Source organism: Dryobates pubescens, chromosome 7, assembly GCF_014839835.1.
Source record: "Dryobates pubescens isolate bDryPub1 chromosome 7, bDryPub1.pri, whole genome shotgun sequence".
NCBI lineage: Eukaryota > Metazoa > Chordata > Aves > Piciformes > Picidae > Dryobates > Dryobates pubescens.
The window spans coordinates 31820276-31843892 of NC_071618.1; the positions used below are offsets into that span (position 1 = coordinate 31820276).

The following is a 23617-nucleotide window of genomic DNA, read 5'->3' on the forward strand; positions in this document are numbered from 1 at the left end:
CTGTCTACAACCCCCCTTCAGGTAGTTGTAGAGAGTGATAAGATGACCCCTGAGTCTTCTCTTCTCCAGGCTAAGCAACCCCAGCTCCTGTAGCTCTCCTCATAGGGCTTGTGTTCCAAGCCCCTCACCAGCTTTGTTGCCCTTCTCTGGACACATTCCAGCAAGTCAACATCCATCCTAAACTGAGTGGCCCAGAACTGGACACAGTTCTCGAGGTGCGGCCTAACCAGTGCAGTGTACAGGGGCAGAATGTCCTCCCTGCTCCTGTTGGCCACACTGTTCCTGATGCAGGCCAGGATGCCACTGGCCCTCTTGGCTGCCTGGGCACACTGCAGGCTCATGTTCAGCCTACCATCGACCAGTACCCCTAGGTCCCTCTCTGCCTGGCTGCTCTCCAGCCACTCTGACCCCAGCCTGTAGCTCTGCATGGGGTTGTTGTGGCCAAAGTGCAGCACTTGGCACTTGGATTTGTTGAATGCCATCATGTTGGACTCTGCCCATCTCTCCAGTCAGTTGAGGTCCTTCTGCAGAGACCTTCTGCCCTTTAACAGATCAACATCTGCTCCCAACTTGGTGTCATCTGCAAATTTGCTGATGACTGACTCAACCCCCTCATCCAGATCATCAGTGGAGATATTAAAGAGGATGGGGCCCAGTACTGATTCCAGGCAACCAGTACCAGAACAAGAGGACAGTCTCAAGCTGCAGCAGGGGAGGTTTAGGCTGGATGTTAAGAAGAAATTCTTCACAGAGACAGTGATTGCCCATTGGAATGGACTGCCCAGGGAGGTGGTGGAGTTACCATCACTGGAGGTGCTTAGGAAGAGACTGGATGGAGTGCTTGGTGCCATGGCTTAGTTGATTAAATGGTGTTGGGTAATAGGTTGGACTTGATGATCTTGAAGATCTTTTCCAACCCAGTTAATTCTATTCTGTTCTATTATATTTTGTTCTAACTGCAAGATTTGTCCTTTAATGAAATATGCCTGCCATTTCATATGGAAAAGTCAGCCTGGCTTTGACTGCCACATAATTTTCTACTAAGTTTTTTTGGCCATTATGTAATTCAGAAGTTGAGGGCATGCCTCCTATGTATTTCATTAATAGCACTTAAGAATTTGATCTCCAGAGAGATAAGCTATTAAATGAATATATATTTAATTGATTCTAGGAAGTTCAAGCACAGTAATCTGCACAGACACACAAAACACTGACACACAAAACACTTAATGTCAGACCTAAGTGATTATTAAATATATTAAAGCTTATTTAAAAAGCCATAATCAGATTTAAATTTTTGTATTCAATGAACACTTTTTAGCACACACTGGAAAAGATTATCTAACACTACAAGGCAAAAAAGTAGATTATGTATGATGACTGTCTTCAGTGAAAAAAGAAAAAGTGATTATTTTAGATTACAGATGTTGGTAAAGTCAGAAATATTGAGAACAGGAGTGTTAGATTCCAAGAATCATAGAATCATAGAATCATAAAATCAGTCAGGGTTGGAAGGGACCACAAGGATCATCTAGTTCCAACTCCCCTGCCATGGGCAGGGACACCTCACACTAGCTCAGGCTGGCCAGAGCCTCATCCAGCCTGGTCTTAAACACTTCCAGGGATGGGGCCTCAACCACCTCCCTGGACAACCCATGCCAGGGCTTCACTACTCTCATGGTGAAGAAGTTCTTTCTCACGTCCAGTCTGAATCTACCCACCTCCAGCTTCATTCCATTCCCCCCAGTCCTATCACTATCTGATATCCTGAGAAGTCCCTCCCCAGCCTTCTTGTAGGCCCCCTTCAGATACTGGAAGGTCACAATAAAGACAAACCTGGTGGTTTTGGTTTGTTTTTTTAAAGTTTTTAGTATTAATAAAAATGCTGTTAAACCAATCCAAAACCTATTGATATCCGCAGGAAACTTTCCATTGGCATTACTAGGTTTTATGTACTAGGTTTACTAGGCTCTAGAATTTATCAGCAGCTCTGGCTAACTGGGGAGGTCCCAATTGACTGGAGGTTAACAAATGTGACCTCTATCTACAAAAAAAGACAAAAGGGATGTTCTGGGGAACTACAGGTCTATTAGGATGACCTCAGTGCTGGGGAAGGTTATGGAGCAGATCATCTTGGATGCCATCACATGGCACATATAGGCTAACCAGGTGACAAACCCAGTCACCATGGATTTATGAAAGACAGGTCCTGCTTGACTAATCCAATCTCTTATGACAAGGTGACTCAGTGGATGAGGGGAAAGCTGTGGATATTGTCGACCTGGACTTTAGTAAAGCCTTTGATACTGTCTCCCACAGCATCCTCCTGGAGAAGCTGTCTGCTTATGGCTTAGATGAGTGGACTTTGTGGGGTAAAATACTGACTGAATGGCTGGGACCAGAGTGTGGCAGTGAACAGAATTAAATACAGCTGTTGGCCAGTCACTAGTGGTGTTCTCCAGGGCTCAGTATTGGGGCCAGTTCTCTTCAATATCTTTATCAATGATCTGGACAAGGAGCTTGAGTGTACTCTCTCAGTAAGTTTGTAGATTACACCAAGTTAGGCAGGACTGTTGGTCTGCTAGAAGGTAGGAAGTCTCTACAGAGGGATCATAAAAGTCTGAATCAATGGACCAAGACTAATTTTATCAGTTTCAACAGAGCCAAGTGCTGGGTCTTGCACTTGGGTCACAACAGCCCCATACAATGCTGCTGTCTTAGGAAAGTGTGGCTGGAAAGCTGCCTACTGTATAAGAAACTGGGGATGCTGGCCATGAACCAGTTAAGTGTGACCCAGCAGCATGCTCAAGTAGCCTAGAAGGTCAACAGCATCCTGGCTTGTATCAGAAATAGTGTGGCCAGCAGGTGCAGAGATTGTCCCCCTGTACTCAGCACTGGTGAGGTTGCACTTTGAATACTGCATTTTGGGCTCTTACTACCAGACAGACATTGAGGTGCTGCAGCATGTCCAAGGAACAGCAATGAAGCTGGTGAAGGCTCTAGAGCACACATCTTATGAGGAGCAACTGAGGGAACTGGGGTTGATTAACCTGCTCTCTAGAACTGTCTGAGAGGAGGTTGTAGTGAAGTGAGTGCTGATCTCTTCTTCCAAGAAACAGGCAATCAGACAAGAGGAATCAGCCTCAAGTTGCACTAGGGAAGGAATTGACTGGATATTTGGAAAAAACTTCTTGCCAAAAGGGTTGTAAAGCACTGGACAGGCTGTCCAGAGATGTGAATCACCATTCTTGGAGATATTTTTAAATATGCATGTACGTGGTGCTGAGGGACATGTTTTGGTGGTGGTTTGGTAATGCTAGGCTAACTTGGACTTACAATATAAAAAGCGCTTTCCAAATAAAACAGTTCTAGGATTTTAAGTTAAGTCCATGTTTATTCCTTCTTCAAATGAAATGCAAAATTGTGTGAAATTCAAAATTAGCCTCCAATGCAGAGAATTTTCTCAGCCTTGAAATGTTTTGCCTGTTCTTTTCACGGCTTTTTTATATTACTAGTAACTGTAATGTAACAACAGCTTCTTGCTCTGCTCATTCTCTCTAAAAAACCAAAACCAAACCAAACAAACTTTCCATTTTCAGATTTTTGCTGAAGTGGGTGTGGTTTTCTGCCATTCTTGACTAGTTATCAACCAACTGGCAGTTCCTGTGGGAATATCTCAGACTTCCATATCTGCGATCTGTCAACAACAGAGAACAAACTAGGGACTTTGAATGCATTCTCTACATGCCTTGTCAACCTGTGAAGACTGAGATAAGGTGGCTTCCACAGGCACTGAGCTCTGTGATCTATTCTACAGTGTGATAACACCTTAAATCTCTAAGTACCACCTTACAGTTTCTTCCATCTGTCATCGTAGTGCATATCAGAATGATCCTGATCTGCTACTATGTGAGAAATTGATATCAAAACAATAATGCAACTCAGCTCAATTTGCTGATAAATTGATATTTTATTTAAAAATCATTCTCATGCTGAATTCTCACTGAGAAATGTGTCCTGTCTGCTCTGTAGATAGCTAGTCATATAGAGTGTATCATGACACAATATCAATATGCATAAACAATTGGTTTAGGTTTAGTCATTGGACTTCTCTTTTTTTTTTGGTAAATATTCTCGGGAAACAGAGACACACAGGGCATTTGTATACACCTTCATAATATTTTTGTGAAGTTCAATTTCTTTCCTCTGTGTCTCTGTTTTTCATGCTTTTATTTAATACTGTTGCATAAAATAAGATGTAAACCAGAAGGTTTGTGCTTGTCAGTTTGCTTAATGCAAAAACCAACATTTGTAAAATGCATATATATTACCCTTGAAATGTTAGTAGATGTTGTGCTCAAAAGTCAGCAGTCTTTGACAGTCTCCATTAATAGATATGGTTGTGTGCTTTAGGTGGAAAGTGCACAAATAAGTCCATCAGTTTTAAACATTTGGATCAAAGGTGATGGCATCCAACAAATTCTGTGAAATGAGAAACACTGAGTATGCAAATCTGGAAAAATATAAGCAGCATTCACTGAATGGTTTGTGTTCAAAATAACTGTCCAATATCTTCTTGTCTCTAGTTTTGTAGACAGATCATGTTGGAGAAGTCACAGGTCAAGATCACATGAAAGTTTGGATACATAACTTATGGAATACATTTCCAGTAGAAACTAAGCAGCAATAGATGGTTATTTGCATCAGTTGATGTAACTTTGAAGACTTCCAGGAAGTTAATTCTTTTAGAGCACTGAAAGAAAGAAAAAAAATTCACCAGTGTGAGTGCACTTTACCACATTACAGTGATCTGGCACAAACCAGGTTAAATAATCAATGCTAGAACATGAACACAAACTATCAAACTTATCTTTTGGGTTATTCCAAGGCAGCAGTTTCTAAAATTATTCAGATGATACTTATAGTTCTTGTTTTTCCTATAAGTTTTTATGTGGCAATACTGAAAATTGGATGAAGTCTCAGGACACAGTCTCAGGCTGCGCCAGGGGAGATTTAGGCTGGATGTCAGGAAGAAGTTCTATGCAGAGAGAGTGATTGCCCATTGGAATGGGCTGCCCGGGGAGGTGGTGGAGTCACCATCATTGGAGGTGTTCAGGAGGAGACTTGATGGGGTGCTTGGTGCCATGGTTTAGTTGTTTAGGTGGGTTGGATTGGTTGAGGGGTTGGATGCAATGATCTTGAAGGTCTCTTCCAACCTGGTCTATTCTATTCTATTCTATTCTATTCTATTCTATTCTATTCTATTCTATTCTATTCTATTCTATTCATAATGGTGATTCTTGAAAACTCCCATTTGACTTCTACATGAGGCCAGCAGAAAATATATTTCAAACTAATTACTCTCACTGCATCTATGAAAGTATTTGCTGTGTTAGTAGTACAGTAATAACACAGTCCTCCATGTATCTGATTTCCATCCAAGAGGGCCTTCCTTTTTCCTCTTTCTTTTTTTTCCCATCTTGTTTGTTAACAAGTGAGACTTTAACTTTCTTATGGAATGAACTGCTGATTTTTTTTTTTTTCATTTCCCCCCCCCAGAAATCTTTGTGTGGGAACAACTTAGTCTGCTCACTGCTCATTTCGCATCTTATTTAGGACCATAATGCAGCAGAGATTTGCCTCAATAGTCAATATGGCACAGGAATGAAAGATCCATTATCAAAACAAAAGAGCCCATTCAGCTGCTAAAAGTCCTAACGTTCTCTGTGGATTTAGTTTTCCAAGCTTTGGCATTGTAAGATTTTGCCAGTCAGATGTACATATGTGTTATATGTGATGGAAGAAGAATTTGTTGGTATTTGTATTATATTGTTTGCTGAAGAATCCAAAGTGAAAAGCTGGGATTTTTATTTTATTTTATTTTTTTAATTTTCTGTAGCATATACAAAATTAAAAGAAAGAAACAAAGAAAACCCACAAAGTATATTTAGAAATTTGCTCTTAGGGGATCAATTCTTAAGAACATCCTGTCCCATAGAACAAAACATAGGATTTTATGGTGCAAATATATTATTGTCTAGCTATTTTACTAGTAGAGATGCAGCTATGTTTTAACAGGGGTGTTTTAATTCAGTTAGAGTGTGTGCAATTGATTGGGATAACAATGTTAGTTTCAAAATTAATGAATTATATAAATTGCATCTTTCCCAGGATGCACCAGCTTAACCATATTATCCTTGAGAGTCATGTCCACTTTCAGCTTTTCCAATGTGAATACATTTATCTAATGTGAACAGCTACAGTGCCCATTTTGTTAATAGATGTACAGCAGCTTTCTATACTCATATGCTCATAGAGCAATGCTATTGCTGGTTTTGCTTTCCATGCTTGCAGAAGACATGACTGCTGACTCAGAACTAATTGTAATCCAGTGACCTGTCAGTGACAGATACCCACTACACACACCTGTACTAGTTTAGGAGACAACGTTCTTATGTACTGTTCTCCCTGCAGCATCCCTAAATTGAGAGCCTCCTTCTTTGCCCTCCTCCTGCCCCCATGCTAATACAGAATATCCTTAGAATCTTTATGAGAATTCAGGGTGTTGTAGTTTGAGCTGGGTGCCCCCCTGGTGCATTCACTTCCTGTGTCCAGAAGTCCAGCCCAGAGGGATGGACACAGGAAATTGTGTATTTCCTACCATAATCCTTTGCACCACTATAAGATCCAGTGCGGAGTCTGGCACTTCCTCTTTCCTTCCCTCTCCGAGACTTGGTAACTGGGGGAGAGATCTCCCGGCCATGGGCCTGATTGGGCCCAAGGCCACAGGGGGATGGGCAGTCTCAGGCCTGGCCAGCTGAGACTAGCCCAGCAGAGGGAGGGGGAAGAAGGAGCCCTGGGGGTTTTGCATGCACCCTCAGGTGGGGATGGGATCTTTCTTTGTCACTGCGCTTTGGGTTTTCTGTAACATTCACTGCTTTCTATTTAAACTTTCATCACCTTTGCAATCCGTTTGCCTGAGTCGTTATTTCTGCCTGTGGTGGGGAGGGGACCTGCCCCAACCCATTACACAGGGATATTTTTCTGAGTACATTTATTCTTGCTTTATTGAGGAGAAATATGATTTTATTAATTTAATTCCTTCAAACTCATATATATAAAAGTGAAGTCTGACATCATGATGTCCCTATGACCATTTAAAGGGCTTCAAATTTTCTTTTTTCTTTTATAAAAGTGTTAATCTGCTTATGTTTAAAGCTTTATGATACAATACTTCCTCCTGGACAGCTGGTCATTTGTTGCTGAATCGGTGGATTTTGAAGGATGTTTTTCTTCCTCTTGTATACAGAATTGAAAATGAAGTATTCCAATCTTCAGGTTCGTTCTAATATAGAGTGAGGGCTGCAAAGTCTCAGACAGCAGATTGCTACCTTTACACAAGAGCTGTATCTTTCTTGATTTCCAACGTTATACGGCATCCTAGAGAATGCTAGCAGAACAGAATACTAAGGTGTTTTTTATCACATCTTTCTTTTTCATGAAGAACACTGGGCTATTTCCTGCTTCCTAGTGCTGCATAACTCTGCATACCTGCTGTAGTGACTGACAGTGATGAAAACATAAATACACAGCACTGTAATCAGCTTCAACAAGGTGCAGTATCAAGAATGGCTATTGAGGTGATACTACATATCTCAATACAATGCCACATATTTACAAATGCAATTAATAAACCTTAGTTGATGAAATAATTCTGTAACTCATTAAATGCTATAAGCATGATTTACTTTAACATTATAAACTGCAAAATATATAACTGCAAATATAACAGTTGTGGTGGGTTGAAATTATGCTCCAACATTAAAATTGCCAGACCAGCTCAGTTGGAAGCAAATGAAGTTGTACTTAGAAGCAGAACTACAATCTAAAATGAAATGCGATGAATATGTACAAAATATACAGTATTTACAATATTTTCAGGTCTTTACAATTTATAAACAGCACAAGAGCCCCCCTGGACAAACCAGGGGAGCTACTAATAGCTTCCCCTTCCCTGCTCCCTACTCCCCTGTACATGATAGAGGAGAGAAAAGAGCAGAAGGTTGTTTGTTAGATACTCAGCCACAAGAAAGCAATGTAGCCAAGGTCAGCAAAGCCAGCAGAAGCACCAGCTAGAGCAGAGGAAGTGAAAAGAGAGAGAAAGTTAGTTTACATTACTAGCTTTATGTTTATTATCTATTGTGACAGTTTAGGCTGGGTGCCTCCTGTTACTGCCACATACGTTACACCTCTGGTGTCCCAAGGGTCCAACCCAGTAGGTGGATACAAGAAACAGTGTATTTCATATCCATAAATCCTGTGCCCTATAAATCCATCTGCAAAGTCATTCCTCTTTCTTTCTTCCCTCTCTGTTCCTGTGGGAGATGCTCCCTACCAGGTAATGGTGGGGCAGTATCGCAGGGCCTCTCAGGCCTGTCTAGGCATAATGCCAGGAGGAGGACAGCAGGACAGTCTCGGATGTGGCCAGCCTGAGACTAGCCTAGCAGTGGGGTGTGTGTGTGTGTGTGTGTGTGTGTGTGTTGAAAGAACCCTGGGGGTTTTGAGTAGATCCTCAGGTGGGGTGAAGAGAAGTGTTGGGGGGCCTTTGGGTATGCTGTAAGGGACTCTGTATGCTTTGGGATTCCTTGCCACTATGCTTTGTACTTTCTGTAAAACACTAATTGCTTTTCCATTTAAACTTTCCATCACTTTCCAATCCATTTGTATGAGTATCATTATTTTGCCCCTCTCAGGGCAATAGAGGATCTGTCCGGCCTTAAACCAGGACATCTATGCAACGGCATTACATAGAATTTATCATGGTGATTTATTTACATTTTACTACTATCTGTTCAAGATCTGTGGAAAAATTTCCAGGCACAGCCTGAAACTACCACAACAGTGAATATTTTTTATATATAACAATAATAGGGTTATTTTATGTGCAGTTTCTAGATAATGTACTTTCTGCAGATCAAAAGTATTCTCAATTGTTTCTTCTCACATTTAAAAAAGTAATTTATAGTTAAAAGAAAGTCCCAGAATCTTTATTACACTGTTCACATTACTGAAGCCATATGAGATTTAAAGAATGCAAATCAGGGCAAATTTAGTGTTATAATTAAACTTGTAAAATTTCAGCAACATCTGTTTCTACAATTTAGTAGTTCATATGCATTATTGATCAACTTATGCTTCTACTAATGCAGAACTCAAAGTGAAGAGAAGTTATGTTGGTCATTGTTATAATTAGTACAGTACTGCCGCAGTTCTCCTTAGAATACATAGAATAGAATACATAGAATAAACCAGGCTGGAAGAGACCTTCAAGATCATCGCGTCCAACCCATCAACCAATCAAACACCGCCCAAACAACTAACCCACGGCACCAAGCACCCCATCAAGTCTCCTCCTGAAAACCTCCAGTGATGGCGACTCCACCACCTCCCCAGGCAGCCCATTCCAATGGGCAATCACTCTTTCTGTATAGAACTTTTTTCTAACATCCAGCCTGAACCTCCCCTGGCGCAGCCTGAGACTGTGTCCTCTTGTTCTGGTACTGCTTGCCTGGGAGAAGAGACCAACATCTGTCTGTCTACAACCTCCCTTCAGATAGTTGTAGAGAGTAATAAGGTCACCCCTGAGTCTCCTCTTCTCCAGGCTAAGCAACCCCAGCTCCCTCAGCCTCTCCTCGTAGGGCTTATGTTCCAAACCCCTCACCAACTTTGTTGCTCTTCTCTGGACTCGTTCCAGCAAGTCAACATCCTTCCTAAACTGAGGGGCCCAGAACTGGACACAGTACTCGAGGTGTGGCCTAACCAGTGCAGTGTACAGGGGCAGAATGACCTCCCTGCTCCTGCTGGCCACACTGTTCCTGATGCAGGCCAGGATGCCATTGGCCCTCTTAGCTGCCTGGGCACACTGCAGGCTCATGTTCAGTCTACCGTCGACCAGCACCCCCAGGTCCCTCTCAGCCTGACTGCTCTCCAGCCACTCTGACCCCAGCCTGTAGCTCTGCATGGGGTTGCTGTGGCCAATGTGCAGAACCCGGCACTTGGATGTGTTAAATCTCATGCCGTTGGACTCTGCCCATCTGCCCAGCGTGTCAAGGTCCCTCTGCAGAGCCTCTCAACCCTCCAGCAGATCAACTCCTGCCCCCAGCTTGGTGTCGTCAGCAAATTTACTGATGATGGACTCGATGCCCTCGTCCAGATCATCAATAAAGATGTTAAAGAGCATGGGGCCCAGTACTGATCCCTGGGGCACACCACTGGTGACTGGCTGCCAGCTGGATGTGGCACCATTCACCACCACTCTCTGGGCTCGGCCCTCCAGCCAGTTCCTAACCCATCACAGTGTGCTCCCATCCAAGCCATGGGCTGACAGCTTGGCCAGGAGTTTGCTATGGGGAACGGTGTCAAAGGCCTTGCTGAGGTCCAGGTAGACTACATCCACAGGCCTCCCCACATCCACCAGGCGGGTCATCTGATCATAGAAGGAGATCAGGTTGGTCAGGCAGGACCTGTCCTTCCTAAACCCATGCTGGCTGGGCCTGATCCCTTGGCCATCCTCTAAGTGTTGTGTGATTGCACTCAGGATGACCTGCTCCATAATCTTTCCTGGCACTGAGGTCAGGCTGACAGGCCTGTAATTCCCTGGCTCATCCAACCGGCCCTTCTTGTGGATGGGTACCACGTTGGCCAGCTTCTAGTCATCTGGGATCTCTCCAGTGAGCCAGGACTGATAAAAAATAATGGAGAGTGGCTTGGCCAGCTCATCTGCCAGCTCTCTCAGCACCCTAGGATGGATCCCATCTGGTCCCATGGACTTGTGGGGGTCTAAGCTGCTGAGGAGAGCTCCTATCACTTGCTCATGGAACACAGGGAAACCATGCAGCTCCCTGGCTCCCTCTGCCAGCTCTGCAGGCCAGCTGTCTGGTAGACGTTCTTTCCAGCTAGTAAAAACTGAGGTAAAGAAGGTGTTAAGTACCTCTGCCTTTTCCTCATCCTGTGTTACAACATTTCCTTCCATGTCAACCAAGGAGTGGAGGTTGTCCCTGCCCTTCCTCTTGCTATTAATATATTTATATATCCTTCAGTTGAGTTCACTTGTAATGTGCATTATCCATCTTGCTAGGAGGACTGCATCACCAAAATCAAAATAAACAAAGAAATTAGAGGTCACTGAAGTTTTTCGATTGCTAAAATCACATATTACAACTAAAGTGCTTATATGTGATATTTTTATTGCATGCTGTAATGCAAACAAGCTCTTCATATAAGATGTGCCAGAGCAACAAATAAGTCAGATAAGTATCTTTTTGTCAGTAAGAAATATTTCTTTGGGTTCTTATATCCTAGATACATCAGGTAAAATTTCAAGTTGAATGTCTGAAGTTGTGTGCCCAGATAGTTATGAACATTGTGCAAGGTGTACATTTTCTTCATGGTAGGTTAACTTTATGAATTTAATTTTGAAAACTCTGAATTCACATCTCTCTGATGTTAAGGAGTATAACAACACTTCTCAAAGAAATTACTTAATGGATTAAGTCTTCTAATATGTGTACTAAGGTTACTTAGTCATCTGTAGTAAAAGGTTAAGTTCAGACACCTCAGAAAGGCACTTTACTGCTCTTTTAAGTCATATATATATTTTAGGACTACATGAATGTTTGCTAAAGGTGCCTTTCTTTCCTAGCTGTAACACCAATTTTCAACAGGTATCTACAAAATTATTTCTTTTAAAACTAATCCTTTCTCAGTACTATTTCCCACAGACATGTCCATAAGAACATGTATAACAATGTATACATGTATATATGTATATGTATATATACATATACATGTATATATATACATGTATAACATGTATACTAATGTCTAGCCCTTTGAGTGAATAATGTTTCTGAACATTAACTTAGTTGTCCGCTCTTAGCACACCTGGCAATTTTCTTTTATGTTTTACTGTGTACAGCAGTTTCCATCTCTTCCCCCCACTTGCCTTTCCATTCATCTGAAGTAGTTATTTACATAATTGTAGGCTTAAAACTGTTTTCCTGAGTCTCAGATAATTAATTCAGGAGGATGGGGGATAAAACTGAAAATATTAGAAATCTATTATCATTTTACCATAGTCCCAAATTGAACAAGATAATACTCTGATTTAGACTAGATTAAACTGTAACACTTGGCTTTCTTTTTAGGTCAAATTTAACCTGAGTCCAAATGACCATAGATAGACAATGATAGTCCTGTGTTTAGTGTCTTTAATTGAAAGCTTGTCAGTCTTCAGATAGTCCAATCTTTACATATATAAATATAAATATAAATATAATAGTAAGTAATCCAATAAAACCCAGGAATAATTTGTAGCACAAAGATTATAGTTTCATGAAACATAATGAAGGAGCATGACTACATAAACAAAGGGAGAAAGTGATATTACAGCAAAACATGACTGAAACTGTAGAGTTTGTCTTCAAGTCTTTCTTCATTCACTGTCTTTGCAAAACTAAGCTCTTCAACAGAAGAGTATGTTTGTTCTCAACATTTAAATGTGCTTGGGACCATCAGGGAGTCATTTCCTCCCCCATCAGTGGGGAGACTGTAATTGATAATATTTTCCACACTGAATAAAAGGCCAGCTCTCTTCAAACTAAGTAGCAAAAGAGACACAACCGATGATTATTTTTATACTTTATGGTAATATGTTGCAGTATAGTTTGCTGAAAATTTAGCACTGTGAAATTTAGCAGAATAAATCAAATTATTATCTGGTATAACAAGAGTAACAATTGCAATTGAATCTATGTCATCCTCAAGTATGTATTCCAATATGCAAATGTAGGGACCATTCTATAAAACTCAATTTGGCTTGCTGTGAAATGGGATGTTTTGTGATTTCCACATGTCTGAAAAATCAAGGATAGAAATCAACTTCCAAATATATTAGGTGGAGAAGAATACATAGAATACATAGAATAAACCAGGTTGGAAGAGACCTTCAAGATCATCAAGTCCAACCCATCAACCAATCCAACCCACCTAAACAACTAACCCATGGCACCAAGCACCCCATCAAGACTTCTCCTGAAAACCTCCAATGACGATGATCCCACCACCTCCCCCAGCAGCCCATTCCAATGGGCAATCACTCTTTCTGTATAGAACTTTTTCCTAACATCCAACCTAAACCTCCCCTGGCGCAGCCTGAGATTGTGTCCTCTTGTTCTGGTACTGGCTGCCTGGGAGAAGAGACCAACATCGTCTGTCTACAACTTCCCTTCAGGTAGTTGTAGAGAGTAATAAGGTCACCCCTGAGTTTCCTCTTCTCCAGGCTGAGCAACCCCAGCTCCCTTAGCCTCTCCTCGTAGGGCTTGTGTTCCAAACCCCTTACCAACTTTGTTGCTCTTCTCTGGACTCGTTCCAGCAAGTCAACATCCTTCCTAAACTGAGGGGCCCAGAACTGGACAAGAGGTCATGTTATTTAAAGTACCAGATTTGTCAATTCAGAAGGCATCCAAATTGGTTAAAATTTAGCATGTTCTGTTTGCAGCAACCTAGCATAGATTTTTTTTTTTAATTACAGCTTGTTCCATAACAATGTCTGTCCCTGGGAGATATTCAGCAATGGAACAATAGTATAATCATTTCTTGTATCCCTGATTAACAAAGACAATACAATAATTGTAGAAAGCTTGAAAGTCTGGTCTGAAACATAAAACAATCTCACCATGTGAAAGTTCCTCTTAATGCTGATTTTTGCAGCTTGCTATTTGACTCAAGCACATAATTGAAAGTAAAATGCATTTTAGAAGCTAGTATACAATGGAAAGCATTGAACGGTTTTGACAACTAGTGTTTATACTTCCTATATTAAAGTTCTCTTTCCATCACAGCACATAACTCATCTGCCATAGGACGTTTCAAACACTTATTATCACATAGCATGATCTTTCCTCTTCAGACTTTCATCACTCAGATCAACAAAATAACTTGCACTATTTACAGATCACTTTCTCTCTATGTATGATGTTTTCTGTGAAAATAAAGCATCAGCAAAAATCTTAGTCTCACAAGCAATGCCCAAACTTTACTGTTATTGTCCCTTTTCATAGAAAACCATGTTTAAGTATGGATTTCAGAATTGTATCTTTAATGTCTTATGCCACTTTCCAAAGCAATAGATTTGAATTGAACGAAATTACAAATTTGTTTATCAGAATAGCTTTTATGTGGCTAGGATTGTCACAAATAAAGCACTTCAGTGAAGAACTATGTTTTCAGCACTGGAAAATTATGAAATTGCTCCAGATGTTTCTAGATTTTCTTTTATTTCCAGTTAGAATTCACAGAGTCACAGAATGGATGGGGTTGGAACAGACCACTCAAGGGCATCTAGTCCAACTCTTCTGATCAAGCAGAGACACCTAGAGGTGTTTGTCCAAAATCATGCCCAGATGGCATTTTAATATCTCCAATGAGGGAGACTCTGCAGCATCTCTGAGCCACTTCTGTCAGTGCTCAGTCAGCTTCCCAGTAAAAATGTTTTCTGCTCTTTAGAACCTCCTGTGTTTTGTGCCCATTATTACGTGTCCTATCATTGGGCACCACTGAATTCCTGAAATCAAGACAAGAGAAGTGAGAAAAATTATGCAGAAGAATATGAGGAAGGGAAAATAATAATTAACCACAGATAAAACTTACTGTTTTCAATTTCAGTATCTCAAAATAAAGTATTGTGATCAAGAAAAATTCAATATGCTATGTCAAGTACAGGTTACAATTTTATGTGCTTGAAAATAAGATTAGGAATATGCATGCCCCCCCCCTATCTCTTTCTATGAATAGCTGGCATTTTCAAGTACCATAGCTATTATGTTCAGTGGTTCCACAAATGACAATTATTAGAAAGTACTAGGTGTGTCTTTGGTTTAGTTGCAGCAGGAAATAAGCAGCTAGAATCCTTTCATGTGTGTTTGATTTGATATATTTTTTTTGGTTGCAACTATGATTAAAAACTGTATCAGCTATTTGACCATCTGAAAACAGAAAAAGAAATATGTTCTTATTAGAGAATCACAAAATGGCAGGGGTTGGAGGGGACCTCTGGAGAGTATCTAGTCCAACTTGCCTTTTAAGTTAGGTATGCCTAGATCAGGTTGCACAGGAATGTGTCCAGGATGGTTTTGAAAGTTTCAAAAGAAGGAGACTCCACAACCCTTCTGGGAAGCCTGTTCCAGTGCTCTGTCACCCTCACAGTAAATAATTTTTTCTTTAAGTTCAAATTACACTTGAACTATCTTTTCTATCAGTACCAGAGCTTTGTATCCTTTATTGCCATTTAAGATACAGAATTAATTATTCTCTCTATCTCCTGTGGGTATGAAGTCACGCTTTACCTGAATGAGCTTTATAGAATCTGTGCAATAGGTGATTAAAAGAAGAATGATTTCATGCAAGTGGTAAGATTTTTTTTTTCCTGATATTAAAAATCAGCCCATGTTCAAAACCCTATTGAGTCAAACGGTTCTGAGATATATATTGAAATTACTTTGAAAAGAATTAAAATCATACTGTTTCAGCTGAATTTTCCTATCCATTTTGAATTTCACATAACAATGATACTATATTTCCTGATTAAAAATAAGGATTGTATGTATTTCAGGATCCAAAGAAAACTCCTATTTCCTTCCCCTTGAGTGATGGTTTATGATTGAATACGTCATGGATTTTAGATTTGAATTTTGGCCAAGTGTTGTGAACCTGAACCATAACCCTACATAATGCTGTTTATAATATTGCATATGTAATAGCATAATTAAAAATTGTAATTACTTGTTATTATTACTCCCTGTGTTGTACCTACTATAAACCTAATTATTCAGAATAGCTTGATTCTGTCTTTACATAAACACAATACAAAGCTGCATTTGGTTTCACAAAAGAGTAGCAGATAAATGCATAGTCTAAGCATGTTGTAGGATTGTTTTTTGTTTGGTTGGGGTTTTTTGTTTGTTTTTCTTCTGAAAGAATAATCCCTGATATTATTGCAGAGGAAAAAAAAAATAAGAAAAAGCTTAGCGCTAGTTCAGGACCACAGCTCACAGCCCATGTGCCAAGTGCCAGCTTCTGAGGGTTAGTGTCTGTGTTTTACATGAAGTAGATGTGTGGGCAGCGCATGCGTAGCTTGGCAAACTCCAGGCTGCACCAGACAGGGAGTAAGAGATCCTGGTCTGGGCAGGGTGGATGGAGGGTCCATGCTGGTTGTGGTGGGTTGAAGGGCCGATCCTCCCTTTCCTCCCACCACCGGCAGAAAAAAAAAGAGACTCAGACAAATGGATTGCAAAAGTGGTGGAAAGTTTAAATGGAAAAGCAGTGAATATTTTACAGAGAACCAGAAGCACAGTGACAAAAGAGATCCCAAAGCATATGCAAAGACATCACCAACGCTTCCCTCTCCCCACCTGAGGGTACACCCAAAACCCCCAGGGCTCTTTCTTCACACCCCCCACACCCCCTCACACCCCCCCATCTTCCACTGTTAGGCTAATCTCAGCTGGCCAGATCTGAGATAGAATCAGTCAGTGTTGGAACGGACCACAAGGATGATCTAGTTCCAACCCCCTTGTCATGGGCAGGGACACCCCACACTAGATCAGGCTGGCCAGAGCCTCATCCAGCCTGGGCTTAAACACGTCCAGGGACGGCGCCCCAACCACCTCCCTGGACAATCCATTCCAGGGCTTCACCACACTCATGGTGAAGAACTTCCTCCTCACGTCCAGCCTGAATCTCCCCACCTCCAGCTTCATTCCATTCCCCCTAGTCCTATCACTACCTGAGATTCTGAGCAGTCCCTCCCCAGCCTTCTTGTAGGCCCTCTTCAGATACTGGAAGGCCACAATAAGGTCACCTCGGAGCCTTCTCTTCTCCAGACTGAACAGCCCCAACTCCTTCAGTCTGTCCTGATAGGAGAGGTGCTCCAGCCATCTGATCACCCTTGTGGCCCTTCTCTGGACACGTTCCAGCACGTCCATATCCCTCTTGTAATAGAGGCTCCAGAACTGGGTGCAGTACTCCAGGTGGGATTGCCCTTCTCCCCGGCCTTCGGCCTAGCCAGGCCACAAGAGGCTTCGAAGATGACTCCCCCTCCATTACCAGATAGGGACCATCTCCATAGGAGCAGTGAGGGAAGAAAGAGGAGGCACAGGGACCTGCAGGTGGTTTTTGTAGGGAGCAGGATGTCATGGGATGAAATACATAACTTTCTGTGTCCACCCAGTGGGCTGGACCCTCAGAACACTGGGGGTGTGTCTTATGTGGCCACAGCAGAGGGGCACCCAGCCTGAACCACCACACTGGTATTAAGGAAATGTTAGTTTGGGGTGCCTGAGGGACGAGTGTGTGAATGTTGCATTTGTGCAGCAAGCACCCAGCTGGACCAGCTGACAAACTGGGGATCTGTGGAGAAGATAAGGGCGAGCAGAGTTCAGTCAGAGGTTCTGGGCAAGCGGAGGGGCTGTGTGGATGCTTGGGGAAACCTTGGATATGCATGAGCTTTTGAACTTGGAGAGTGTTGTGTGTGTGCTGCACTACTGGCCCTCTGCTTCTGCCAGCCCAAGAAGATAAGGGTATGTGGCTGGCTGTGTCTGGTGCAATTTCCTGGATGTGGATGCTGCTGGGGCCAGCACTTTCTCTATGTAGCCACAGATGTGGCTATGCCCATGTTGTTCATGTGAGTGCCTTTATGCATGTGGGATGTAGCCAGTCTTAGTATGGAAGTAGCTATGCCAGTGGAAAGGTAAAATTGGCATATGCATCCCTCAACCTCAGCAGGGACCCTGGGTCCCTGCAGGCAGGAGGGTCCTAGACTGGACAGCTGGCAGAGGTGGCCACACACCAGCACAAGCTCCCAGTAGACTGACTGGCAGTTTCCCTTACAATTAATATATGTCTTAACATATGTAAACAAATATATGTCTCAACTGTGTGCTTTGAATTTCTCTTTGCAGAAGGCTATTCCTCATTGTTTTGATGGCACAGCTTAGTCTAAAGTTTCTTGACAGACTGTATGCTGTCCATTCATCATCTCTGGAATGGGATCAGTGTTTATGTGACCTTTAGCTTTTTTATAATCCTTTGTGATTTGTGGTGTCCTCAGTGGGAGGCTCAGAAAGCCAAGCTGATATATTTTTTTTCTTATCACTTCAAGTATGGATTTAAAAATTTATAGCACTATCAGCTAAGAAGTTGCCAGTATTAGTGTTAGGCCTGTGCCATTTTACTGGCTGACTGGTTCCTGTCAGTACAGAATCAGAGCAGATTCTGAACTTTCCATCTCCTCCCTTACTTCAAGGTTTTATTTTCTCAGTCATTCATATTTTCGCATAGAGTCTTTTAATTAAAAAAATTTAAAGTCATTAGAAAATATTTAAGTAATCTTCTTTTCCTGTGCCTATTATTGATTAACTAGTGACATAAATTCTTACTTTTAAAAAACCAGATCTCTAAATTTAGGTTACTGAAAATAAATGCAGAAAGAGAAGGTTTTAAGCTGTCTAGCTATCTATATTTAGTTTTTGTTCGTGTTGAAGTGGAAGAAATTGCTGGTGATTAAAAAAAAAAACTAAAATTGTTCATGGTGGGAATTCCAGAATGAAAAAGTTATAAGGAAAAGTATTAAATTATGTAGTAAAAGTTTGCTTAGTAGTTTGCTTGATAGTACATAAAGTCAAGTCCTCCGCTGATGTAAACGAGTACAACCTAATGACTCAGAGGATCTATTTGGTTTGGTTTTGCTATAGCTGGATTCTAATCCTGAAGCTAGAAAAGGAACTTAAAAGCAAAATGCTAATTATAAAATCACAGCCAAGAGCAAATAGTACTGCATTTATTTCTATACCCAATCACACAGTAACCCAAGAACTGACTTAATCAACTATCTATGTCCACCCATGGGAGAGGAATGAAAAGAAAACTGGTAGAGGATATTGATCATCCTATAAAATGGTAGCAATTACCATTAACAAATAGTTTTTAATAAGCAAACATACAGTTAGTACTATTAACTTGAGGATTTCCTCATTAAAAAAAAAAAAAAAAAAGAGAGTGGAAAAAAGACAGGGCAAAAGAAAAAAAGAAAAAGATTCAGGGCCTAATACCGATACTGTTAACTTCAGGAAAACTTTCTTGTATTTGGGACACTCAAATTTAACTTTAAATATTAGTAATTAGTGGAAGTTACCTGTTGTAATATCTTCCTGATATTCCTTTCTCACTGTAGAAATCTTGAATCATTAGCTTAGATATAATTTTCAGGTGGCTAACATTGATAAGAAAGTAATGACTAAACTAAACAATTGTTTAAGACAAACTTGGTGAATCTCCTCTTTATTCTAAACCAATCTAGCTAACCAGATCACTCAAGGCTCCCTGCTGCTGAAACTCATTTTTGTGGGAAGATGCACTTACCTTAATTTAACCACTCTCTTGAGGTACTCTTGAACTAGTTGTTTCCAGTGCTTCAAAGATGCAGTATTTTGATCCGTGAAGACCTATAATATTCCTTTCATGAATCCCGCAGTCACAGTTGCTAAACAATTCGCAGCAGTGCTATCAGCACTGGAGCTCATGGGGAATCACTATAGCATTCCATGGCCACAATTCACAAAGTCGGGTTATTTCTCCAGATGAAAGAGGTTTAGAATCAATAATGGTTAATTAATCCAAGTGTGCACTGCAGATTTTTGGTGGCTTTTTTTTTCCTTTGAGATGACTGTGGTTGGTTGGGTTTTTTTTAAGAAGTTCAGGAAATGTTAACTTGGTAGACTCATTTTTGCAGTTTGAATAGTAATAATCCAAGTTTTAACCTCAGAAATATGTGCTTACTGCTATTTTTTTTTATGTTCTTTACTTTTCACAACATAGTTTGCAATGTTCCTGCTTCTCAGAGTTTTTATAGATCATGCTTTTAACATTTTGAAAGCATATATGGGTCCAATGGTCACTTTCTTATGAGAAGTTTACTTCACAGATGAGCTTGTGTAAAACTTTGAAATTTGCCTCTCCTGCCTGCCATCCTCTGTGGAATGTCCTAAATCTAAGCCAAAAGAAAAAAAAGAAAAGAAAAAAAGAAAAAAAAAAATTGAAATCCAAACCAAAACAAACAAGCAAATATGATAAATAAAAATGGCTTCATAAGCATTGCCAGGAATCTAGTTTTATGTTAAAAAATATTTTATTTTTTTTTTAATAAGAAACAAACAACAAAACCCAAAACAGTCAGGAGAACAGAAAAGAAGAGCACTAATCAGTGTGTCCTGTGCTCTTCTTTGTAGTCCCAGCGCCGTGTTACATTTCACCTCCCTGATGGCTCCCAGGAAAGCTGCAGTGACAGTGGTCTAGGAGACCACGAGCCAGTGGGTGGTGGAACCCTGATCTCACACCCTCTCCCTCTGGTTCAGCCGCAGGACGAATTCTACGACCAGGCTTCACCGGACAAGAGGACTGAAGCTGATGGCAATTCTGACCCCAACTCCGGTGAGTCACCATCAGTGCTCTGCTTACCTGAATTCCTTTGGTAACTCGGTTATTTTCTATTTCATCCCTTTGAGCTTTGCAACATCGAAATGTTTTTAAGCATGTGCATGAATATTTTGTCATATAGCTCAAAACAATTGGTAGGAAATACTGCAGTGTGTCTGAAGTGCCTCATACTGTAATTTTACTGTAGAAACAAAAGTATGTCCAGTGAGGAAAAAAATAGCTCCATACTAATTGCACAGTAAGTGAGAAGAGCTGGGAAGAAGAAAGTCCTACAGGGTAGCAATCTTTCCTTAATGTTTGTTGTGCTGTTGCTATTTAGCATTGGACTTTCTTTTAGGAAAGTAATTCTAAACATAATTTTAAAGAGGAAGGACAAGGTCGCACTAACATGGTTAATGTTAGATAATGTTAGACTAACACAGAAAATAGCAAATCAGTGAAGCACTGAAAAGTGTAAAAAACCCAGGTTTCTATCACACGCCTACAATTTTACACAAGGTTTCTTGGTTAGGTTGAAATGGCATGATGTTCTGCTTTTTGGAACTGTAGGATATGCATTTTCATACAAATATTTATGTGCAATTTATCTGATATGGGAATTTCTGTCTTTCCTCTTCTTTCTTTGTAACACATTTACATTATTTAAGTATTTTTGGTGACAGTCAGCACTGAAAAATGAAGGGAAGTCTTAACCAATATTTTGACTAGTATTTTGGTACTGGACCTACCATAAACTGTGAGTGGGCAGCAGTAATAGTGCCCTTAAACCTTTCATTTTCTGTGTAGAATGTGGGGACGAAGGTTAAAAGTCTTATTAGTGCCCTTGGAAGGTAATTGAACTTGTGTTCTCTTGCATCCCAGGAGTATAGAAATAAGTATTAGTTTCTCCCTTTGGTCTTTTTCCTTTTTTGTATAGATGATTAAATTGTCACTGGGCCTGTACAAACCAGGAAAGATCTGGGGATCTGATGAACAATATTAAGGTCCATGTTCTCATTTGGGCAGAACTGGATGTGAATTATGACATTTAAATCATGGCAGATGAGAATGTGAACCGTGACACATTGACCTGGGAAACGTTTACTTCATACTTTCTTTGGGAGGACTGAGAAGGTGTGTTGGGTGAAACTCAATGAAGAGACAATGCGAACAACTCAGAGTCGTGTTCTAGTTTCCTATTCCCCTTTTCTCCTTTCCCTTTCCTTTTTCTCCTAGATATGACACTTGCATTTTCTTTTCTTTACCCAAATGGAAATGTTGTTGTAACTATGATCTTAAATCCTAAATCTGTAGAAATACAAAGTATAAAAGAATAGCAACTATTAATGGATTGATTCTGAAGCAAGAAGGTGTGTTTGCTTAAGCAATTCTCCTAATTCCTGTATGAGACATGTGACAGATTTAACAAGACCAGAGAGGAATTTTAAGGCAGCATTGCATTTTGGCACTCTTACTGGCTTTGCTGACTCTGTATCGAACATCTCTTCAAAATGTGACATAAAAATCCTTCATGAGTTAGGAAAATGGGCTTAGTAAACTTCATACCAAGTTTTAGAATTTTTGTGTCAGACACATTGTGCAAATGTAGTGTGCTAATCATGATGAACTATTTATCCCTGTTACAGAGACTGATAGAAGATTAGTCAGGTGAACACGTTCATAAGAGCTGTATAGGAAGTTTGTGGTTGCACCTAGTTTAGCCCTGGAGGTGTTAAATTCATGGCAAACATGTAAATTTAACTATCAAACTGCATGAATGATTAGTGAGATATCTAAGTATAGATTTTTTTGCCTTTTGTAAGACTGAATTAGGACAGACATTAAAATAATCCATACATTCTATATCTCGTGAAATCACACAAACCAAGAAGGGAATAATATAGTTACAGAAAACCCTAAGCAGGAAGGGAGTAATGCTGCCCATTAGATGGATTTGTCTTTTATGTCTTATTCAGTATCAAGACATTTGTCAAAAGCAATTTTCTACTGCAGACAAAAGTTTTTGGATAAGATATGAAAGGGATTTTAAAACACTTTGTGGTTATTGAAAATCCTGTGACAACGTTCAGAAGAAAAAATTCTATCTGGTGATCGGGCAAAATTTTTTTATGGGGTTAAAATAACTGATGTAGTATCATTTCAACATTGTATCCTTTCACATGTATGCAAATTTATTTCTAGTTCTTTTGCAGTGAAATGTTAAATAGTAGTATTTAACAGCAGAAGGAGCTACAGTTCAGTGGATATTTAAGGGATTGTTGTTCATGAAAATAATTGGGCTATGCTGAGGTACATGATGCATCTATAAAGTAAGGAAAATTCTTAGTGGAATGTACTCTGTGTGTGTACTGATGCCAGTTTTATATGCTAAATGTTTCAGAACAATATTTTACTTTGATTTAAAATGTTTCAACTAAAGAGGAAAAAAAGTGGTTTATGGCAATGTTTTCTTATGATCTCCAAGAAAAAAATAATCTGCACAATAAATGAAGACTTGTCCCACTATCTTTATGAAACTTCATTTTAAGTAAAGGTTTGCTTTAGCTCATGGGAATATGATGTTAATCTTGGTAGTGAAGTCCTTACCTCATGGTGAGAGCAATTTTGGTTAGTTAATTTAATGCCCAATGAATTATGTGTTTGTTATTGTACAGCATGAATTTATGTGAATAAAAATGCAGCCACTGTTTCTCAATATTTGTATGTTACTATTTTAATTCTGTTTGAAGAATGACCAAGGCCTTGGTCTTCAAAACCTGAATTAGAAAAACAAACCAAAACAACAACAACAAAAACATCAACCAAAAAAACCTTATTGAAGCCACAAGGCATGAGAAACTTTATTGACATATTTCTTGCAATCATTAATTTCTACAGAGACATGAGAGCTACAATTGCATGGTTTAATGAAAGAAACATACACAGTGAGAGTGCATTCATCTATCTAATCTTAAAACAGCAATCTCACTGGAAGAAACTAAAATAGACACTAAATACTAACACTTTCAGCCACACACTGTCACTGTGGTTATAAGATGGCAGCAACAAGATAGAAATATGAAGTAAA

At 40.1% G+C, this 23617-nt stretch overlaps 1 protein-coding gene across 3 annotated transcripts in view; it reads left to right on the top strand.

Annotated features, from left to right (window-relative positions):
• Positions 1-23617, top strand: part of PCDH9 (protocadherin 9) — a 759181-nt gene that overhangs the window by 469332 nt on the left and 266232 nt on the right. For 2 of the 3 annotated variants that reach the window (XM_009906083.2, XM_054163035.1), the window contains exon 3: positions 20343-20544. In XM_009906083.2, coding sequence (XP_009904385.2) covers positions 20343-20544 — 202 coding nt within the window. The remainder of the gene's footprint in view (positions 1-20342; positions 20545-23617) is intronic. The other variant, XM_054163033.1, reaches the window with a different exon arrangement.